Genomic DNA, 22,209 nt, shown 5'->3' with positions numbered 1-22,209 from the left:
TTTAGTGATAAAATCATATTTTATTTATATACTAAATATTTAAATTCGAAAAAAATTAATTACTTTAACCAAAATCTACTAAATCCCAATTGACTTGGTCAAGATTTTCAAAATATCGTCTAAGACATCTCATTTATCTCGTGAGATGATGTGAATGTTGTTGAACGTGACCAAGACAACTAGGGCAAGTCATCTGAGTCTCGGGAGATTTAAAACCATGTCTTCAAGAATTCAAGTCAGAACCATGAGGTGCTTATTATTAAGAAGGGAGGTTTCATCTTCTCTAGTAGCAGCCTAGTTGCATTCCAGAGGTCCTTCACACACAGAGTTTGGCTTGGCCTTAGTCCTGAACTTGACAAGAATTCCTCAACCACACCACTGAAGGGGCCTAGAGTAGGGAGGTAGTGATACAGGTCCAAAGAATGACTCCGTAATTGCATAATGGAGAGATCATAAACCATCTTCAAAAGCTCCGTATCAATGTTTTCAAATAGAATAATGATGAATGCACGCTGTCTTGGTATGCTGCTGATGTGGCAAGGGCATAGAACTACACATCTTTTTCCTGTGTATTCCGATGAAAACGATCTATGATTTTGTGTCCTTGTCACATCAGCCCGCGTACCAAGACAGATTCTTATAATAATTTAAGAAAATATTTTTGCAATCTTTATATTTTTCAATTTCATCATAATTAATTATATTTGTATGTTTAACAATTATGAAAGAAAGTACAAACTCAAAAAACTTGTAAAGAAAACATGGAAAATCTTTCTTTATGAATAATGAGTTCTTGCATATTATGCAAAAATCCTTCAATTTTATTTATTGAATCTTGTAGTTTATTTCGAAGAAGGTTAAAATGAGAATAGAAATAAGTTTAAGAGTTCGTGAACGGGACGGGAGTAATACTGAGATGTCTATAAATAAAATAGTAAGTTTTTATCCAATGGAAAATATGTCGGGGCAAGCTTATTTATGTGATAGTATATCTAAGGGTGTGAGTGAACCCATTTAACCAAAATAAAACTAGAATGAAAAACCCTGGTTCCCATTCCCTTTTTGTTGGAACTGATTAGAGCCAGGTCTGAAATGGAGACACGATTTGATAAGAACTGGACCTGTTAGGCTCTAAACGACGATACCCACAAGTTTCCAAAACTGATTTATTGTTATTTATTTTTATACTATAAATGATTTAAGATATTCTTTTATTTTAACATTAATGCATATTTATATAAAAGTCTTCAATTTTTCATAAAAACCATGGATTGATGGTTAAAATGAACTGTCTTAAAAAAATTTGGTACTTTAAAAGAAAACAAACTTTTATTTTAGAATAAAATCATTAACTTAAATCTTTAGCATAACAAAATGTCATTAACTTAAATCCTTAGTATAACAAATTATAACTAAATTTATTTTTTTTCAGATAATATGTTAATTTATTAATTTTTTGAAAGAAATTTTTTTTTATTATAATAAATTGAAATAGTTTTTTTCTTATATGATTCTTAAGAACCAAAATTGAAGGGTATCCATGTTTTTTGGCAATTCCGATTCTATTTATTTTGGAACCGGAACAAACAAGAACTGAAACCGAAAAAATATAATGATTATGGTTCTAAGTGCACTAGGAACTGAACCGGAACCCACCCTTCGACACCCCTAAGCATAATTATACAATCGCATATGCCAACACTGCTCGGGATAACAGAAAATGAAATTCAAATAAAAATAAAAATTTATCCACACCACCTTTCGAAAAGAGGGATGAATGACGATTTCCACCTCTACATTGTATCATAATCTGATTTATTATCACAGCCAAAAAGAAAAAAAGAGGTATCAAACTCAAAATGCAGTTCACTTGACAGAAATGTGAACTCTCACGCATGGCAAAATCAAATACCATGGCATAAGACAATGCCAAGGAAAGTATAGGGAGGATATTAGGAAAGGACGCTAGAAAAATGATTAGTCTGATTTATACCTTCGACAGAGGTGTATGACATTACACACCGTTTAATATTATTGCAAGATGTAACGGAATGCATCATCGCTCTTTAATCTTTTAAGGTCCCAGTAAGTCCAGGAGACTATTTTAGAAAGGAAATTTGATTGGCTCATGCTGCATTGCCTTCTGCACAAGCTCGGACTGTTCTTTCACGTGAACTTGGTAGAAACCGGTGGCAGTAGAAGCAGATGGGGCCCGCCCTACATATTTGATGTCATCTATACTTCCCCTGCCCGTACTCTTCATTGCAGTGCAAAGGCGAGGTGTTATGTAATGGTACGCACCCATGTTCATTGGTTCCTCCTGGCACCACACAATCTCTGCATCTGAAATAACATGAACCACAATAATGCACCATATGATCAGTTTGTTGGGAATTCTCATTCCTACAATACTAACATTAGTACATCAGTCTGTCAGAAAAGTTGGCATGGTCAGAGAACTTGATCTGATACTTGAACAACTTAGGAATTCAATTTATTAGCAGAGAGCCCTAAAGAGTCAATTGAACTTTTGAACTTTGTAAGTTCCTAATCTATTTGATTCGTTGAGAGAGCATTTCAGTTGAAATCCTTCCCAAATGACAAACATAGAGAATTAGTTCTAGGTTGATAACAACCCTAGCCCAGTTCTGGTTTAGGCCTTGAAAAGTGAAAACTCAAGCTTTCCAGACAGATCATTAAACGTTTGGGTCACAATGGAGGAGGGTCGAAATTTTTTCCAAACAAAAACGTAAAGAGCTAGTTTTAACTTCTTGGTTGACAAGGACCTAGCCCAATTCTGGCCCAATTCAGGATTAGGAATGGTCTAGACCTTGAAAAAGTTAGCTTTACAAACAGGCCCTTAAGGGTTGGGTCACGATTGAGTGTAATAATCATTTGAGACAGATCTTTCCACTACCCTTTCCTCTCTAGAATTATTACTACTGGTGTTTTTTCTCTCCCTCTAGTTAGGTTAAAGTGACATACTTGGGTATCGCTTCAACTCTCGCTGGATGAGGTCATATGGGAAGGGGCAGAGCTGTTCCACCCTGCAGATTGCAACGTCACTGCCATTAGTTTTCTTCCGTTCTTCATCGAGCTCATAATAAACCTGCAAGATGTAAACAAGACACTCATCATACAGAATTATATGGCAGACCACCTAGGAAAAAGATGCGCTACATGTGCATGGGATACAAAATTCAGTGGTTCCCACTTGAGAAAACTGCGGATTGGCATGATTACAACCATTAATTTTAAGATCTTTTTCCCTGGACAGTTAGCATATATTTTCCCCTAAAAGAACTACTGATCAGTTGATCATCCAATCAGATTGGTTTTTGGCTAAGAACTCAAAATGGGACACACTGAGTGATGGGTCCAACACCTGAGCCCGTCCAAATTTATTTTGCAGTTCAAGGTTTACCAGACAGCTACCTTAGATTTCCACGAGTCTGATTAAAAAAAAGAGAAATGAAAGCAACGATTAAAAGTAGGATGTTGTCGACCTTTCCAGAGCACAGAACCAGACGTCTGATACTCTCCTCGAGATCAGAGTGGTTGTTCTGGTCCTTTATAAGGCGCTTGAATCGAGTCCCTTGTTTGTCGAAACCTGGGTGGCCTTGGACATCATCGAACTCGGAAAGATTTGACTTGCAGTCTTTGTGACGAAGTAAGTTCTTCGGAGCAATAATTATGAGCGGCTTACGAAATTCCCTATGTATCTGGAAGAGGAAACCATACGCAATAAGGACGTAGAAGAAACTAACTCAGAATATTGACATGGATTGATTAACATTTAACAGCACTCACCTGCCGCCGCAGAACATGGAAATAATTTGCAGGGGTTGTGACGTTAACAACCTGCCAATTGCACTCCTGGATTTGCTTCCGAAGTGTTGGATCCATCTCAGGTATAACATAAGGATTATCATCACTCAGCTGCATTTATTAAATTTCAAGGTTTATATTAGTTAGGAAGCTATGGTGAACTCTACGCATGTCGCAAAAGGGAAAGGCTTACACAGAACGCTTTGGAGTTTTAAGGAAAGGCTCTTTTCCTTCAAAGTCTTGTGTCTTGCTCTAAGAGGCATTGAAAAAGCTCACACCTTAGAAGAGGCTGAAGCTGTTTTTACACTTTTGACCAAGGCGTATAACTTATGGGGATGTGACATATATTTTTCTCTTAAATTTTGTAGTATAGTCCTTATAATATAGAGGTGCCATTGTTAAAACTTTTAATTTAGATGCATGTACTTACTATATATCTTGGATCTTTTCTTTAGGCTCTTATCTCTACAAAACCTAGTCACCTTAGTAGGGCATAAAATGGGTCGGATCTTATCTGAAATCGAAATTTAGTGGATTTTATCACATTATCCGAATTATATATTTATATATTGCTTTGAAAATTATATTTTTAGGTTTTTCAGAATATTCTTTTCTACAATTTTAAAATAACATAAATTCTTTTTTGATAACCAAAATAACATAAATTCTTATAAAAGAAAAGGATTATAATAGTAAAATAAAATAGTATAGCAATTAACAAATAAGTATAGAAGAAAAAATGTTGAACTATCTGGAATTATCCAACCCAAACCAAGCAATTCGATCGGCTTGGGCCAGAATCCAGAATTAAGTGAAATCAAAATGATTTGGATATGGTTTATCTAGTAGGATCCCAACGGATTCGGATCCAGATAAAGAAATTCGGATCTGAATATGGATATACTCAGATCCAAGCCAAATTCAACCCATTTTAAACCCTACACCTAGAGAGGAACAAGCTTACATGAGGCATAGCACAGATCAAATTGTGACAAAAAAATACCTGAAGGAAACGCTCCAATCGTGCACTTGAATGATCAGGGCCCTGACCATCATAACCGTGAGGAAGTAGCACAACAAGCCCAGTTTGACGTAACCACTTGGACTCTCCGCAGCTCAAAAACTGATCAAATATCACCTGAGCCCCATTTGCAAAATCACCAAACTGAGCTTCCCAAATGACTAACGAATTCGGATTTTCCATTGAATAACCCAATTCAAATCCAAGGACAGCGAACTCGGAAAGGGAGCTGTAGACAAAAAGGTAACATATGTCGCAGCTTGTTAAAATCCAAATTCACCATGAAACTCCATTTTCACAGAAAAGCCAAGCTACATAGAATGTCATATCCAACATTTGATAGCATGTTAATAGCATAATAAAAAGAATTTGATGTCTTGAGTCACGTAGATTATACTACAAATCAGTTGTGCATCATTCAAAAATAGTTAAACCTTCAGATTATTAGTATCTTCAGAAAGTCATTTTAAGCCTACAAGACCTCTAAAGTAGGACACCTTCAACAGTGGAAAATGAACGTCATCTATCACTATGATTTTCATATACATCATTACCCTAAAATGAGACTCCCATAGATATAATCCCATATACACAAAAAGTCAAAGAGAACAAAAATTGATGTGCAGTAGGAGGTTTATATCACAATGAGGTATACAGGTGAAAGTAAAAGAGGGAGAAACTTTACATAAAATACATCTTGAATATTCCACAATCAAATGATGACATTCACCATTTTGACCAAAACAAGAAATACTAAACAGCTTCCACTTGGAGGAGAGAATTGTTAGTTCGTATTAACATCCTTAACAAGCTTACCCTCAAACTCAACCTTTCTATAAAATGGAAATAATCAATGTCAAAAATAATTGCCAAGCAGGAGAATGTCACTGCAGAATCTTGCCAAACTTCCAACTCTCTCAGAGACCTCGTGTCTTGATAGATCTTTTGTTCATAAAAAAGAATCGTATGTAAAGTAAAATTCTTGGACATACTCTTCAATGTTTTGGTGAATATTTGGGATACCCCATGTTTTCAAACCGATTGCATCCCCCCTTGACCTCAGTCTTATCTGATAGGCTAATAGAAAATGACTTAAATGTTCTCATCTTCAACCTCTAGCCAAAAACTCTTGATTTTTCTTCCCCAAACCAGTCATCTTCAACCTCTTTGCTAAAATTCTTTACCCCCATCTTCAACCTTAAGATTTTACCCTCGTATTCAACCTTAAGATTTTTTAAACATAAGGCAAGATAGGATTTTGGGAAAGTAGGAGGTTGAGGCGAGGTTGAAACTGATGGATTGATGATATGATGCATGAAAATCTAAGTTTTATCAATAATAGGTATGTTCTACTTTAGGAAATGTGGGGAAAGGCTAATTAGATGGTGAAGAAAAAGATTGAAAAATTATAGAAAAGGGCTTTAGGGCTAAAAGACCTTACTGGCCATTGTGAAATGTTTCACAAAGCCAATTGACTATATTTTAAAGGGTAAACATTTCATAATGGCAATTGGCTGTATCTTAAAGGGGTAATTACAAAATTTTACAATACGGCTAAAATTAATTGGGATAGGTTGAAGAAGGTTGTGGGTTTCAAATCTGAGTTTTGAAGGAGTTTGGAACGATTTTATATCCACTAGGGTATGTTTTGGTAAGTTCTTGAGAGACCTGAGAAGGGTTTGGCTTGACTGTTTTATGGGTTCAAAACAGGAAATAAAACAAAGAAGAAGCTTAAGGAGAATAAGATGATAAACTTACCTAGAAATCACCCCAATACTTTCTATGGCATCACCAAGTTGGGGTATCCAAGTTTTATTAAAAAAAATTATAAAGCAATCTATAGATTTTTACAGAAAAAATCTATAAATTTTTTATTCATTAAAAATCTCTTTACAATAATATTCATAAAATGGTAAAATTTCTTACTAGACAAAAAATTTTCTACTAACCTTAATATACCTAATAATATACTTCTAAAACAAGTAGGACTTAAAAAAACATAAAAGCCCATAACTAAAACCCAATAACTAAAAAATAAAAAAATAATAATAAAACACTAAAAATATGGCCCAAATAGGATAGGCTCATGGTCTTTGATATCCCCATCATGGTAAGGTCGGATAAATTAAAAATATTTACCATAGAGGTTGAAGAGTATGAAGATGACAGATTTTTAGGAGAAAATCAAGGGTTTTTTGGCTAGAGAATTTAGGTGATTTTTCATTAGTCTAAAAAGAAGAACGAGTTCAAGAAGGGTATGTCATCAGTTTGAAAACACAGAGTATCTCAATATTCACGAAAACATGGTGGGCTATGTCTAAAATACCCATAATTCTTTTATCGAAAAATGCTGTGGTTCACAGAAACTATATCATATTCCTCCAACAGTACAAAAAAGAATATATGAACAAATAGGAAACAGATAAGTGAAAAACTCCATGTGTTGGCAGTAAGTAAAAGATAACAAAAACAGAAGTTAAAGCACAGCACCTGTTGCTGACGGTAAACATCTCCTCATCTTGGTTCAGGAGAACATGGTCCAGAGGGCAGTACTGCTCCCCCGTTTCTTGATCATGAACTACAGCATGCCGATGACTAAATGTACCTCGTTCAACATCCTGACCACTCAATCTAACATGATTACCTTCCACTAGCAATGTAGCAAAAGCAAGTGCTTCTCCGACTGCCCAGTCAATGCCCTCCCCTGTTTCAATCATCTGAGAACGCAGCTCAAAATTCTTCTTTAATGATCTGTGAGCCTTGAAATTATCTGGAAGGGTAGTGATGGCTTTGCCAACATTCTTCAATATCTCGGGTTTAACCCTGTAGAACAGCACAATGTCTTCAGTGAGGTAGGTTCAAAAGATAGGAGAGCCATGTACGAAGAAAAGAAACGAGAACAAACACCCAAAACATACCCAGTGTTCCTAATACGGGAAACTTGTTCAGGAGATTTAAATCCAGTCCAATAAGCCGAAAGCCAATCCCTTTTTCTCGGAACATAATCTTTGCTGTTCAGGAACTCTTCATTGAGAATGGTACTAACCTTCTTGTTCATCCTATCAATGTCTTCTTGTGTAATTTGCCCAGATTCTAGGAGTTTCTTTTGGTAAATCTCAAGAGCTGATGGATGATTTCGAATGACCTGTCAGTGTTCAAGTAACATGAGCAATAAAAGTAGTGCGAGAATATCTTTCTAGAATGGAATGACCTGTTAGTACTCAAGTAAAATACAAATAAACAGCAAGGTTATACATAGAGCTGGCAATGGGTCGGATGATATCTGTTTACCCAACTCATCCAGACCAAGTTATTTGGGTAAGGGTACAAATTTCTTTTATCCAATTAAGAATTCAGGTAAAATTATCCGTAATTTTCTTATCCGATTTTTTTAGGGTCGGATAAGGATATGCATCCTATCCAATCTGAATTTCTGTTTATCCGAGTTTAGTATAGTAAATTCACAATACGATAAATGGATAACCCAAGATTAAGGTTATTCCATCATCTCACAATGAGATATATATACGCCATGTTGCTTCCGATAATGATGCAAGGGGTAAACTAGACAGGACTCATAAAATGTGCTCACCTTGTACATGTTAGGCTGAGTGAAGGATGGCTCATCAATCTCATTGTGCCCAAATCGACGGTAACAAACTAAATCAACAACTACATCAGAATGGAATGTCTGGCGCCACTCTGCTGCAAGCTCACAAGCATGAACAACTGCCTCCAAGTCATCACCATTTACATGGAAAATAGGAGCATTCAAAGCTTTAGCCACATCAGTACAATACTGTGAAGATCTTCCCGCTCTTGGATCAGTTGTGAAGGCCACTTGATTGTTGATCACCAAGTGGATGGTCCCACCAGTTGTGTAATTAGGAAGCGCACTCAAGTGCAGAGTCTCGTAGACCACACCTTGTCCTGCAAAGCTTCCATCCCCATGAATCAATACGCCCAAATTCTTTGTCCTGTCCACATCATTTGAGTAGTATTGTTTTGCTCGAGTTTTTCCGATCACGAGTGGATCCGCGGCTTCTAAGTGACTTGGGTTCGCAACCAAAGAAAGATGGATTCTCCTCCCGCCCCTCGTTGGCCGATCATAAGAAGTGCCTAAGTGGTATTTAACATCACCGGTTCCCGTGTACAACCCCTCTTCATCAATGGGCTTCGTACCTCCACTGAACTCACTGAAAATCTGACGGAGCGGCTTTCGAACAACATTACCAAGAACATTCAATCTTCCTCTATGCGACATCCCAATAACAATGCTCTCAACCCCAAGATCTGATGATCGGTCAAACATCTCTTTCATGCCGGGAATAAGAGTTTCCCCACCTTCAAGACCAAACCTTTTTGCAGCCGTCCACTTCGTGGCCAAGAAATTCTCGAACTGTGTGCTCCACATAAGCCTATCAAGCATAACTTCACGGCGCTGCTGGTTGTACTGCCTTGGTGTTGGTGTCTCAATCTTGTCCCTCAACCAATTACACTGGTTGCGATCTGCAATGTGCATATACTCATAACCAATACTCCCACAATAAGCATGCTCAAGCCGAGTAAGTATAGCTCGAAGTGTTTGAACTGGACGATTCTCCGACAAAAATCCGGCCATCTTCCATACCCCGAGGAAGAACTCCCTATCGAGATCAGCTTCACCGAACCCATAAAGACCAGGGTCCAAATCTTCGGGGATCTCACGTTCTTCCAACCCTAAAGGATCCAACTTGGCCTTCATGTGACCATTAACTTGGTAAGCCCTCACTAGCAACAACAACCGCATACTCTCCTGGATCGTTTGGCCTGATATTCCAGGAGATGTCGAGGCTTGCCCGACAAAATTCCTGAAGAAATTGTCCCATGATTCGTCCACGCTAGCAGGATCGGCTTCCCAAGCCCTCTGCAGCTCTTCTAAGTAGACGCTGCTTGTGCCATCGAGGAAACTATCGGTCAACCTCGAGAGGGGTACAGGGCGAGGTACGGGTGTCGCCACGGCTTGTGCCTTCGATCTAGATATCGTTGTGTGAAAATGTCGATTTTGCGACGGGAGCACACGTGTTCTTGACACGTAAGAACCTGCTTGAACTAGATTTCTCCTAACAGCTAACTTTGCCACACTAGAGGCAGCTCTGAACCACGCCATGGCTGGCAATCAGTTTCAGTAATTCAATCCTTAAAGACCTTATTTTCCCAGATTCCTGCACAAAACCCTAACCCTAGAGAGCCATTTCTTTCTTCGCTCACTGAAAGAACATCAATCCAACGAAAAGGGATTAAGAAAAAAGAACAAAAAATTGGTATTAATCGAAATCATTAAATTTCCTATTAGTAACAGCTCGATTATGAGATCTATCAGAGAACAACCAATTAGATGTTATAAATCGATCATAAAAAAATCTAAAATATAATGAATCTACGAACAAAAACTAGGTAAAAATGAGAAAATTTTCACATAAATTGAAGACTAATTGAATGTTCTCCATTTTTGATAAAAGATCTAACGACAGAACAGAAAGAGATTGTTCTAGTAAAATTTGTACCTCAACGCGTTAGATTTACGGAAGAACCCTAACGGCCTAACCCCAATTCACAGCGAACCATTTAAATCCATTCGTCAACTCTTCACATTTCTTACTTTTTAGGCACAATTAGGTTAGGCACTTTCATTTTCAGTCAAATGTGAAATGACAAAAATATCCCTTATTTAATGACGATTTGCGCCATTTTTTTTGGTTTTTTTGTCCGATAGTTAAATGGTTGTAAGAGATTACAGGTTCTTTTCTTCCTCTTTGTCTTTAAAGTGATTCCCATATACTCGAATTATCTTTCCACGAGTCACTATTTCATTCGTTAAGTGTCGAACCACGTTGCCTCCTGAAGCAATGTAAAAGTTGATTTGTATTCTAATCTCTAAATGCCCCCACTGACAATATGTCTCTAATCTCTAAATGCCCCCACTGATAATATGTCGCTTATGTAGGAGGAATTTTTGATTCCTAAAGTCAATTGCTATTTTAAAGGGAAAATGACTAAAAGATCTTATTTGTTAATTACTACTCATTACTCACTTAAGTATATATATATATATATATATGAGATACCTATTGTTTTAAAATTGACGACATGTCCCTTGACTTTTGTCTTCATGGCTAAAGATATCCTAAAGTCAATTGCTATTTTTAAGGGAAAATGACTAAAAGATCTTATTTGTTAATTACTACTCATTACTCACTTAAGTATATATATATATATATATATGAGATACCTATTGTTTTAAAATTGACGACATGTCCCTTGACTTTTGTCTTCATGGCTAAAGATATCCTAAAGTCAATTGCTATTTTTAAGGGAAAATGACTAAAAGGTCTTATTTGTTAATTACTACTCATTACTCACTTAAATATATACGATACCTATTATTTTAAAATTGACGACATGTCCCTTGACTTTTGTCTTCATGGCTAAAGATATCTCAAATCTACAAGAGAAGACCAAGATCAAGGGGCGTGTCTTTAGCTTTAGAATATAGGATATATCAAATATTCATCAAAACATAAAAGTGGCACATGCCATGGAAATTTAATGTGATTTTGCAGAGATTTGAATAATATTTTGTAAAGTATTTTAGGTAGGGTTGTCAACGGATATTAATTAGTTCAAATAGATTTATATTCGAATCCGAAAAAATTATTCAATATCTAAATTTGAATTTGATTCTGATTTTCTTATTGGATATTTGATTATATCTTATTTGATTGATGCAAATCGAGATTTTTTTTTTTTTTAAGCACCACCATCACACCAATAAAAAGGGTTTTTCAGAAGAAATATTTTAATCCATTTGGGGTTGTTGATGAAAATCCCTTAAACCCTCTCTTTTTCTCACATTTCTTTGGAATTAAGCTATTGATTGACCTATGGTGGTCTGTAATTATATATATTTTAAAGTAAGTGATTTCTTGAACCAAAATATCCAAAATCACAGGCCCAACTACACGAATCTCGACAAAGTAATCTTGTCTCGTCGAGTGTTAGTTGAGAGAGATCATGCTAATCGGAAGAATCTACAAAGAAATTGCCGCTTGATCTCAGAGAAGAAGAAGGGGTTGAGGTAAATTGCAACTTCCAAACCCTAATCGATAAAGGATTGATTGATCGTAGAGTCGCAAAATGGACAAGATGAAGGGGTTGACTATTATTTTCCAAGCCCTAATCGATAGTGTTGACTGGGAAAGAGATGAAGGGGCTGAACTGACCCTTAGGGCACATGCTAACAAAACCCTTATTTTAAAACTGACGACATGCCCATTGACCTTTGTCTTCTCTTCTAGACTACTGAAAATGATTTGAATAACCTAAAAATTATGGATTTTCTTTTCAAAACTAGTCACCTTTCAGTCTTTTGGGTGATGATGAGAATGATGCCGACAATGATATTTTTCATAAATTTATAGAAGAAGACATTCAAGGGGCAAGTCATCAATCTAAAAACATAGAGTATCTTAAATATTCAGAGATCACTTGTCATAAAAAAAAAAAATATTTGTGCAAAAATTTGAATAATGATTTATAAAGTATCTTAGGTATTTAATGGAATAATATTTCAAAAAACTTTTGTAAAAACCTTGATATAAAAAGTAGACTAAAAGATACAATATTTTTATTATGATACATTTTTATCTATATTTTAAAAAATTCAACTTACAAGGCCATTTTTCCAAGTTTTAATTCCTATTACGTGATTCTTGTCTCCCACACGTCAACCATACCTCTCCCAAGTTTTGAGCTCATAAACATTCTCCTCAGCGCACCTCCTCAAATAATCTTATGACCCTGTTTTGCTTTCACTTTCTCCCATTAGGGAATTTGCGCAAGGGTTCGAAGCTCATTTCATTTGTATACCCCATCGAGATCATGGTTTTTAAACTCGGTATCGCGTCTTGTCTCGTTCAGCTCCGATACCGAGTCGTCTCGGATGAGTTTTTCGATACGTTTAAGACGTCTCATGAGATAACTCAAAAAATTGTACGTGAGATGTAAAACTCGGTCAAAAAAATGACTTTGTGAATTGGTCTCATTCAACTCTGATACCGAGTTAACTCGGGCGATACGTCTCGGTCTCGGACGAGTTTAAAAACATGATCGAGATACCCTTCAAATAAGTTGCACCACTAGCGAAGTGGTAGTATTGAATGCGAGTGCAGGCACACACAAGTGTTGAGATTTTGGGGGATGGGGCCAAATCACTTTGCATTGTTCCTGAGATTCCAATGTGCGCTTTTGTCAATCAAATTCCAAATGCAGGCCATAAACATTAGGTGTACATTGAAAAGCACCAATAAATCGAAGCAACAGACCCAAGAGAAAATTTGTCACTCAAGAGTTCCCATGACAAAACACTCAAAGAAAATGTTTTCGAAAATTTTCAGAGACCAAGAAGATTTAGGCTCAGTACCATTCGTGAACGAGACAAGTTGCCATAACCGAGATTTTCAGTCTTCTTTCTGGCTAAGAGATCTGGAAAAAAAAACTCCCATCTTGTCAAAGTACGACAAAAAACCAAGATTGAAAACCATGCCAAGGAAAGCTCTAGTATGACCCACATGCGTGACGATGCCAACCAATACTTTCTTTTGCACAAGTAGAATACACCATGGATTCAGGTTGATTCTATTCTGAACTCAGTAGATGGTTTGGCTTGAAATTCCATAGATTTGTTTTAATTGAAAAAAAAATAAATCCCAAGCAGTTTGCATTAGAAAAAAGAGGAAGCTTATATTTATCTTTCTACATCAAAGATAGCAACAACATTAGTCTTCTATGATGACAACCCAAAAACGAAGAGGGTTGTCTCATATTTAATAAATTCCTCAAATATGAAAATAAAAAAATATATATAAATTACCTTTTACTCACTAAAAGTAGTTGAAAAGAATGATAATAAGGAGAAAAATACAAGCACTTGACATGCCAACATCACGACGAATTAGTGTACTGCCAACAATAGTGTCACACCTCTGAAACGCTGTCTATCTCTCGCACTCATCTCCAATATCTCACGACTCTCTTAAGAACCACAGCAAGCTGATCTTTGTGGGCCTTGACCGCTCCCCGCTGCCTGGTCTGGTTGGTTAATCCTGATTGCCTGAGGCTGCAAATCATCCTCGAAATAAATAAACTCTGAAGACTTGAGAATCGTAAAAACACCAGAAAGGAAAACAAAAAAAAAATGGAGAACAGAGTATCCCGTACAAAACATGCACGTGAAAGTGAATATTGTCAGTGTCAGCTATTAACACACCAATCATCTGAGGGGTTTAGAAATAAATATTTCTCTAATTCAACAGAAAGGTCATACCTCAGTCCGGGAGTCAGTTTCTGCAAGTCTTTGCTTTATATCCCCTGCTATTGAAAAGAAAACCTGCTCCACATTTAAATTTGTCTTTGCACTCTGCGACAAACAATATCATTCTGTAAGTAAATATAAGGAATGAACCATCAATGAGAAAAAGGATTTAAAGAACAAGTAGATTCAGTATCAGAGAGAGAGAGAGATCTTACAGTCTCAAAGAATTTGATACCGTACTCATCAGCAAGTGCTTGGCCCTTGGAAGTAGACACCGCCTAAGAAAAAATAATTTAAGTTATATTATTGGAACTGATGAAACCAATCTAACTCTGTGTATGGGTATAGTGCACGAGTTGTTAAACCACACGACACAGCATTATTAAGGGAACTAGTTTGATCCTCAGTTTCCTGAATTGTATTCTTCCTCCATAAAATTGTAAACTTGTTATAAAGAATGAGAGCTGCTATTGGCACCCCAACTTTTCCTTATTACACCCCAATTTCTTAAACTATAAGGGACCTATAAAATCCTAAACCTTCTTTTTCAGAGAGAAAGAGAGATTATTGGTACCCCAACTTTTACTATTCTCAACCATTCACTTCTTTTTTTATTTTAACTTCTGTGTAATAAGTAAAAGTTGGGGTGCCAATAGCAGCTCTCTAAAGAATCTAACCAGCAAGCTTTTGCCTGCAACTCAAAAAATACAAGCTCAAGCATGAGCTAACAATTCCAAGAAATACATGGAAGTAAAAAAAAGAAAAAGAAAAAAAAGAACGACGTAAGAGTGGAGGATCACAGAGCATTACCCTTTTGCTTTCATCCATGTCAGCCTTGTTCCCCACCAATATCTTGTTGACATTATCAGAAGCATGTTGTTCAATGTTGCGAATCCAATTCTTGATGTCTGTGAATGTGATTTTAGTCAGCTTAGTTGACATGGGAATATAAATAACAGAGGCAAAGCTCCACCCCAAATAATGCAGATTTGTCATCCACCTCAATGAATCTATGCGTCTGAATCCGTGCACAAAAATCAAGGGACAGTTCTAAACAGTAAAAATTCAGAGACAAACTGAGGTAGATCAATAATCTGCCAGTATATGGAGCTTAGGATCATAAAATTTATCAAAAACAGATCCAACTATCATAAGTTCAAGTAATGTGAAAGGACAAGTGGAGCAGATACTGTTGAAAGATGATTCGTCGGTAACATCATACACCAGCAAAATACCCATGGCTCCACGGTAGTAAGCTGCATAAAAGAAGTATAAAAAATAAACATTGGCACCAAACTAAGGTAAACTTCTTAATCATTAAATGAAAATAAACATTGGCACCTAGGACCACAACGATGATATAGAATAAAGAGAAACAGCTGTTCAGATGATGGTATAAGCTGACCCTAGTTGTGTACCATGGAAATAGCACGGCAGAGGCTAGGAACCAACCAGTCAGAAATCCGATTCCGATTTGAATTCGTATTCAAAATTTCGGATAATTTGAGAGATCTTACCTAGATTTTTTTTTTTTTTTTTTTTTTTTGATAAGTCTTACCTAGAAAATCTTATTTGCCAAAAATACTGACCTGATCGAATGATCTAAGACAACAGATCAGACTTTTGTTCTTTCTTGGCACCGTCCAAAATAATTTGATACATTAAATGGTTAGGTTCATCAAATCAGAACCATATTGGGCCTAGGAGACCTCCAGAGTGGGATGGACAAGTGGTGGATCTTGACCACTGTCTGACTAAACATGCATGACCCAAGCTACAATAAGCAGACGACAGCTTCCACAATTCCAGCCTGACCTCTCAATTATTAAATCAAAGACCAAACTTATGTAAAGATCAGACATTAACCTGTTGTGATTGTCCGGAACCGCTCCTGACCAGCAGTATCCCAGATCTGCAGTTTTATCCGTTTGCCATCAAGTTCAATGGTTCTTATCTTAAAATCGATACTGCAAATGAAGACAAACCTTATGAGATCAAACACTATTAAAAAAATGAAAAATATTAACAGACAGCATTATAATAGTAAAGTTTAGAGAGTACACACCCAATGGTAGTAATGAAACTGGTGGTGAAAGACCCATCAGAAAAACGCAAAAGAAGGCAACTCTTACCCACACCTGCCAAGGTAAATGAGGAAAAAATTCAAAAATTTGGATGTCTTAAACTCAAATTTCATTAAAGAATCTAAAATAGTTATTCACTATTTTACAAGGATCACAAATTAGAAACACACAGATTTCAGAGACCCTGACAAGTCAACATCAGCGCTTTGAATAGTCTACACTCTACAATGAGTGGATAAGAAAAGTATAATAGTGAGAACTAAGATGTGTCCAAGGATCGTATGGAAATTTGTTGAAAATGTCTTTCTAAAGCACGAGTAGACCCAGCAAAAAGATGAAGTGAGACAAATCCAAGAGATGATTCAGAATAGTCAGGTCATGAGATTTCGAGGAAATAAGGTTTGTCAAGTCCAAGAAATATGCCTGCTATGCAATTTCCATGACAATAAAGTCACTTTACCCAAATAAGAAACGGAAAGTGAGTGCCAAGTAGCAGATAAAATTTTCCGAGATGTAACTTCTATCACCTATTTTATCAACTTTTTACAGCTCTTTGACATCAGTTGGAATACAAATTCTTAATCACTGAAAACTATGTTTTCTTCTTATCATTTGAAACTTTCATCCTAAATGAAGATACAATCAACATAACAATCTCTCACCTCATAAAAATGTTCCCATCCCTTAATAGTCATCCTCCCATTCATAAAGGCAGCAAAGATAATAGAATTAACATAACATGACTATCAGTCGCAAACACCATTTTAGGACCCATGTTCATGGTTGGAAGAAATAAATGATGAATCATTGGATATGAATGTTGTCATAAGACCCCATGATGGAGATTAAATTCTCCAGCCTAGACTATTAATTGCAAAATTTCTGTATGTTTTCATTTCTATCTATTTAACAAATGGCTGTTACTTGTCAAGACATTTAAATAAAGATACCAATAAAAAAGGAGTCAAACTAACAAGGGTCTTTTTCATTCATTACAAGAATTGGATTTGTTCACCACTAGGGGAGGACCCAGAATTTCTGGTCAGTGGGGGCTCAATTCTAATAACGATCAATCCTAATTTTTTTTAAATAGCAATGTGGGCTCGCCACTACAAACGATGGGTAGCCAATAATCTAAATAAATGTATCTATATGCTTCATTTCTCCTTTATAATAACAAAAGAAGATAAAATTGTTTTCAACTGCATTTCATTGAAAAAAGGGAATTAAAAACCCTTAGTACATAAAAGATATACAACAAAAAATTAGTATATGTGAGTATATACATCATTTGACTTTTATCATTTAAAAAAAAAATTCTAAAAAAAAAAAGTCATTCATCAACTCCAATAAAGAAGTTTTTACAATTGTCCTCAACGGGTTTTCAAATTTTGGAAGGATTGTATAATTGTCGATACTCTTAAAAATATCTTTATCGATGAATGTGATCAGAAAATCATTCATTTATTCATCCCCTACTCGATAGCGCAATCGATTCTTTATGATATGCATAGTAGAAAAAACCCTCTCAACAAAGGCAGTGACAACTGGAAAGATTAGCGTCAGTGTCATAAACCAATGGATACAAAATATCAATTATTTTCTCAACTATCTTTTGAGCAAGATTGCTAATTCCATTCACTTTTGAAAATTCATCATTTGAATGTATTTCAAGAATGTATGTCCGAAGTTGATTGTCAAGGATCATTAGATCAATTGTTGAAAATTCAGATGGATAAAATTAAGCGACATAGGCTACTTTTTCTTTGTCAAAATCATAAAATAAATCACTTAGATCTAGACATGCTACACAAAAAGCAATTCAATATTTGTCTCAGTAAGACGGCTGTTGAGCTCTTGCAATTGCATGTCAATGGTAGTGTAGAACAATCCTACACAATAGTGATGTAAGTTTGTGATATCTTCAGTTTTACGTCGTGATCGACTTCAAGCCACAAACTTATTGTCCATATTAGGAATTGTGATATCATGTTTGACACAAAAAAAGAGAAACTTCACCAAGAAAAGAATCTCTCCTTATCCCCCATCATCTGTAATAGTTGCTTAGATATTTTGACTAAGGTCATTACATTCACAATATCTTATTCTTTCGTTGTAATGCATGTGATAGTTCATTAGATATTCCTAATATATTTTTTAACAAATATAGGTTAAATGTAAAACCAAATCTAATAAGACGGATACTTCTGCTCTTTGTTATGAATTCGAGCTATCTTTTACGACTGAGCGCATCGATTGTTTGCATTCAATTCCTTCTACAAAAATGATTAACTTTCCATAGCTAATGTCTGGATTCAATTAATCAAGAAAATTTTCTTGAGCTTTTCATTTTTTAGCTTATCACAATGAAAATGATAAAAGTGTTGTATTACGAAGTGCCCCTTACAATCTTAAGTTGATCTCACCAAAAATTCAAAAAGAGATTGTAAGTGCAATTGTAATTGAACCACAAAAATTATCATCAATGAGCTTGGAGATTTATTATTTGCAATTTTAGTTAATAAGTCTTGTGATGTATCAACTAAATAGCAAATGGTTATTGCTTTACATTACGTGGACAAGCGGGAGTATGTAATTTAACATATTTTGGGCATTATACATGTTAGTAAAACTACTGCATTGGCACTTAAGGAGTCAATCGAAGCTCTATTCTTTATCATTAATTGAGTATAATGAGATTGCGTGGACAACGTTATGACGGAGCCAGTAAGATGCGAGAGAAATTTAATGATCTCAAAACACTTATCATGGAAGAGAATGAATCAACCTTCTATGTGCGTTGCTTTGCACATCAACCTTCTAGCTCGAACTCATAACAAAAAGCAGAAGCATCCGTCTTATTAGATTTGGTTTTGCATTTAACCTTATATTTGATGAAAAATATATTAGGAATATCTAATGAACTATCAAATGCATTGCAGCGAAAAGAATAAAATATTGTGAATGCAATGACCTTAGTCAAAATATCTAAGCAACTATTACAGATGATAGGGGATAAGGAGAGATTCTTTTCTTGGTGAAGTTTCTCTTTTTTATGTCAAACATGATATCACAATTCCTAATATGGACGATAAGTTTGTGGCTCGAGGTCGATCATGACGTAAAATGGAATATATCACAAACTTACATCACTATCGTGGAAGATTGTTCAGCACTACCATTGACATGCAACTACAAGAGCTCAACAGCCGTCTTACTGAGACAAATATTGAATTGCTTTTTGTGTAGCATGTCTAGATCTAAGTGATTTATTTTATGATTTTGACAAAGAAAAAGTAGCCTATGTCGCTTAATTTTATCCATCTGAATTTTCAACAATTGATCTAATGATCCTTGACAATCAACTTCGGACATACATTCTTGAAATACATTCAAATGATGAATTTTCAAAAGTGAATGGAATTAGCAATCTTGCTCAAAAGATAGTTGAGAAAATAATTGATATTTTGTATCCATTGGTTTACTTGCTTATGATACTATCGCTAATCCTTCCAGTTGTCACTACCACTGTTGAGAGGGTTTTTTCTGTTCTGCATATCATAAAGAATCAATTACGTAGTCGAATGGGGGATGAATAAATGAATGATTGTTTGATCACATACATCGATATAGATATTTTTAAGAGTATCGACAATGAGACAATTATACAATGCTTCCAAAATTTGAAAACCCATCGAGAACAATTGTAAAAGCTTCTTTATTGGAGTTGTTGAATTGACTTTTTTTTTTTAGAATTTTTTTTTTAAATGATAAAAGTCAAATGATGTAGACACATATATACTAATTTTTTGTTGTATATCTTTTATGGACTAAGGGTTTTTAATTCCCTTTTTTCAATGAAATGTAGTTGAAAACAACTTAATCTTCTTTTGTTATTATAAAGAAGAAATGAAACATATAGATACATTTATTTAGATTATTGGCTACCCATCGTTTGTAGTGGCGAGCCCACGTTGGCATTTAAAAAAAATTAGGATTGATCGTTATTAGAATTCAGCCCCCACTAACCAAAAATTATGGGTTCGCCCCTGTTTGAGTGAGAGTTAATGGGGTTTTGAGAAACAAAGAGAGATTAAAGGATTTGAGAGGAAGAGATGGGAGTTGTAGTTGAAAGAGGAGATTATTTGGGAGAGAAGACAAAGAACAACAGAGCATGGAGGTTGTTTCATTTGAGTCAACTTGAGGACTTCTAGACCAAGTCAACCTCTCCTCTTGGCTCTTTGGCCTTTTTAGTCCCTAATAAAAAGGAGGGTGTTACTTCAAGACCACATCAACCTCTCCTCTTGACTCTTTTGTCTTTTCAGCCCCTAATAAATAGCCCCCACTCGGCCCAACAGAGCTCCCTATAAGCAAGCACAAAGCAAAAAAGTTTACCTAAACAAAAGACAACTAATTGTAAACCAAGTGACCCCATACCTGAGATCAAAACATCAAGTCTTCATGTAGCACAAAGCAGCATAGTGAGCAGAAAAAGGTTATAAAAGAAATGTGGTCACTTTTTCTTCTTCTTTTCTTTTTTGTTTGTGTTGTTGTCAAATGCAACTCACAACTAGCATCACAATAGAAAATGATATCAAGTTTGAAGCTAACTATATGGTTTGACCAATTATACACAAAAGATTAAAACAAACACAGAGAGAAATAATTCAACGAATATGGCTTAGAAAAAGACATTTTTTAGAACCTTAAATTTTTTAGGCCAAGGTTTAGAAAAAAGTTACACGGGACACATAGCCACCCTCCAATCTAGCTCTCGGTACTTTGCCAACTTATCCTCTAGATAAAACCATGTCAAAAATTGTAGTAGTGAAGACAACCAACAAGATCACCAAAGGTAGATTTATGTCGCTTAAAATATTTGTGTATGGTTTGCTATTACCATATAGACCTAACTCAAGTTCGACCAAAACTCATTTCCAAATAATAAAATGGTCGATTTCTGTCGGATACGATATTTAAGTATGGTTTGCTATACTTATAAATAAATCAAACAAAAGTTCGACCAAAACTCATTTCCGAAGAATAAAATGAGCCCTGAATATCCCTGGATTTCTGTTGCATATTTAAGTATGGTTCGCTATATCTATATAAATCCAATGAAGGTACGACCAAAACTCATTTCCGAAAAATAAAATGAGCCCTGAAGATCCCTTGTAACATTTAATGTATTAAATCTCTCTCTCTCCGAAAAAAAAAACATCATTTTGGTTTTCAAACCAAAATGAATGATCCCAGATGCATATTCCAATATTACAAAGCTTATTCCACATCTGACAACTATATCACAAGGAAAGAATTGGGCCAACCCTAATTCGAATCATCAACCAAGTCAGAGATCGATAAAAATACATAAATCTCCCTCCTTAGACACAAACAAAATCGAAATCAATCCAAAAAGAACTCTTTGTTGGATCCCTTCAATCACACTAATATGAGAGAGAACTCACAGGGATAGAATTTCACCAGAAATAACATAGAAAACTAAAATTCAAACCCTAGAAACACGGTCCAAACAAATAATGAATCGAAGAGATGCCTAAGAGATCGAGATTCGATGTCTTACCGCTGTCTCCAATCAGAAGAAGCTTTATGAGATAATCGTAATCAGCTCGAGCCCTAGCAGGTGGAGCAGCCATGGAGGACTATAAGAAAAAAAAAAAAAAAAACCCTAGAACAGATTCAACTCTGCGAGAAGGTAAAGATCAACAAATGAAAATTAAAAATTAAAAATATAGGGGAACGAACAAAGTGGGCGAAAATAAAGGGGAAAGAAAATACCAGGACATAGGGAGTAGTGATTTGCTGTTGTTGATGAATAAAGGTATTATACTATTCAATCAGTATCAAGCTGCCATGTGTTCAAAATAACAATGAAGACAACCACATCATCAATGTTCTCCTTG

The 22,209-nt window shown here is 35.6% G+C and overlaps 2 protein-coding genes across 2 annotated transcripts; both read right to left on the bottom strand.

Moving 5' to 3' along the window:
- Window positions 1–1,711: 1,711 nt before the first annotated feature.
- LOC147399939 (2-oxoglutarate dehydrogenase, E1 component) lies at window positions 1,712–10,553 on the bottom strand. The gene is made up of 9 exons (XM_086445512.1): window positions 10,396–10,553; window positions 8,442–10,098; window positions 7,768–7,994; window positions 7,340–7,672; window positions 4,832–5,078; window positions 3,811–3,939; window positions 3,507–3,722; window positions 2,986–3,109; window positions 1,712–2,343 (listed from the first exon to the last, which is right to left on the bottom strand). The coding sequence occupies exons 2-9, from the start codon at window positions 9,996–9,998 to the stop codon at window positions 2,105–2,107; spliced, it is 3,072 nt and encodes a 1,023-aa protein (XP_086301638.1). The 5' UTR covers window positions 9,999–10,098; window positions 10,396–10,553; the 3' UTR covers window positions 1,712–2,104.
- Window positions 10,554–13,610: 3,057 nt separating this feature from the next.
- Window positions 13,611–22,073, bottom strand: LOC147399938 (ras-related protein RABE1c-like). Its single transcript, XM_086445511.1, has 8 exons — window positions 21,870–22,073; window positions 16,267–16,339; window positions 16,068–16,168; window positions 15,392–15,457; window positions 15,012–15,109; window positions 14,417–14,479; window positions 14,214–14,306; window positions 13,611–14,006 (listed from the first exon to the last, which is right to left on the bottom strand). The coding sequence occupies exons 1-8, from the start codon at window positions 21,940–21,942 to the stop codon at window positions 13,923–13,925; spliced, it is 651 nt and encodes a 216-aa protein (XP_086301637.1). The 5' UTR covers window positions 21,943–22,073; the 3' UTR covers window positions 13,611–13,922.
- Between the last annotated feature and the right edge of the window lie 136 nt (window positions 22,074–22,209).

This window comes from Akebia trifoliata, chromosome 6, assembly GCF_017979445.1.
Source record: "Akebia trifoliata isolate Shusen 1 chromosome 6, ASM1797944v1, whole genome shotgun sequence".
Lineage (NCBI taxonomy): Eukaryota > Viridiplantae > Streptophyta > Magnoliopsida > Ranunculales > Lardizabalaceae > Akebia > Akebia trifoliata.
The sequence above is the reverse complement of the archived record's forward strand: the minus strand, read 5'-3'. Positions and strand labels throughout refer to the sequence as shown.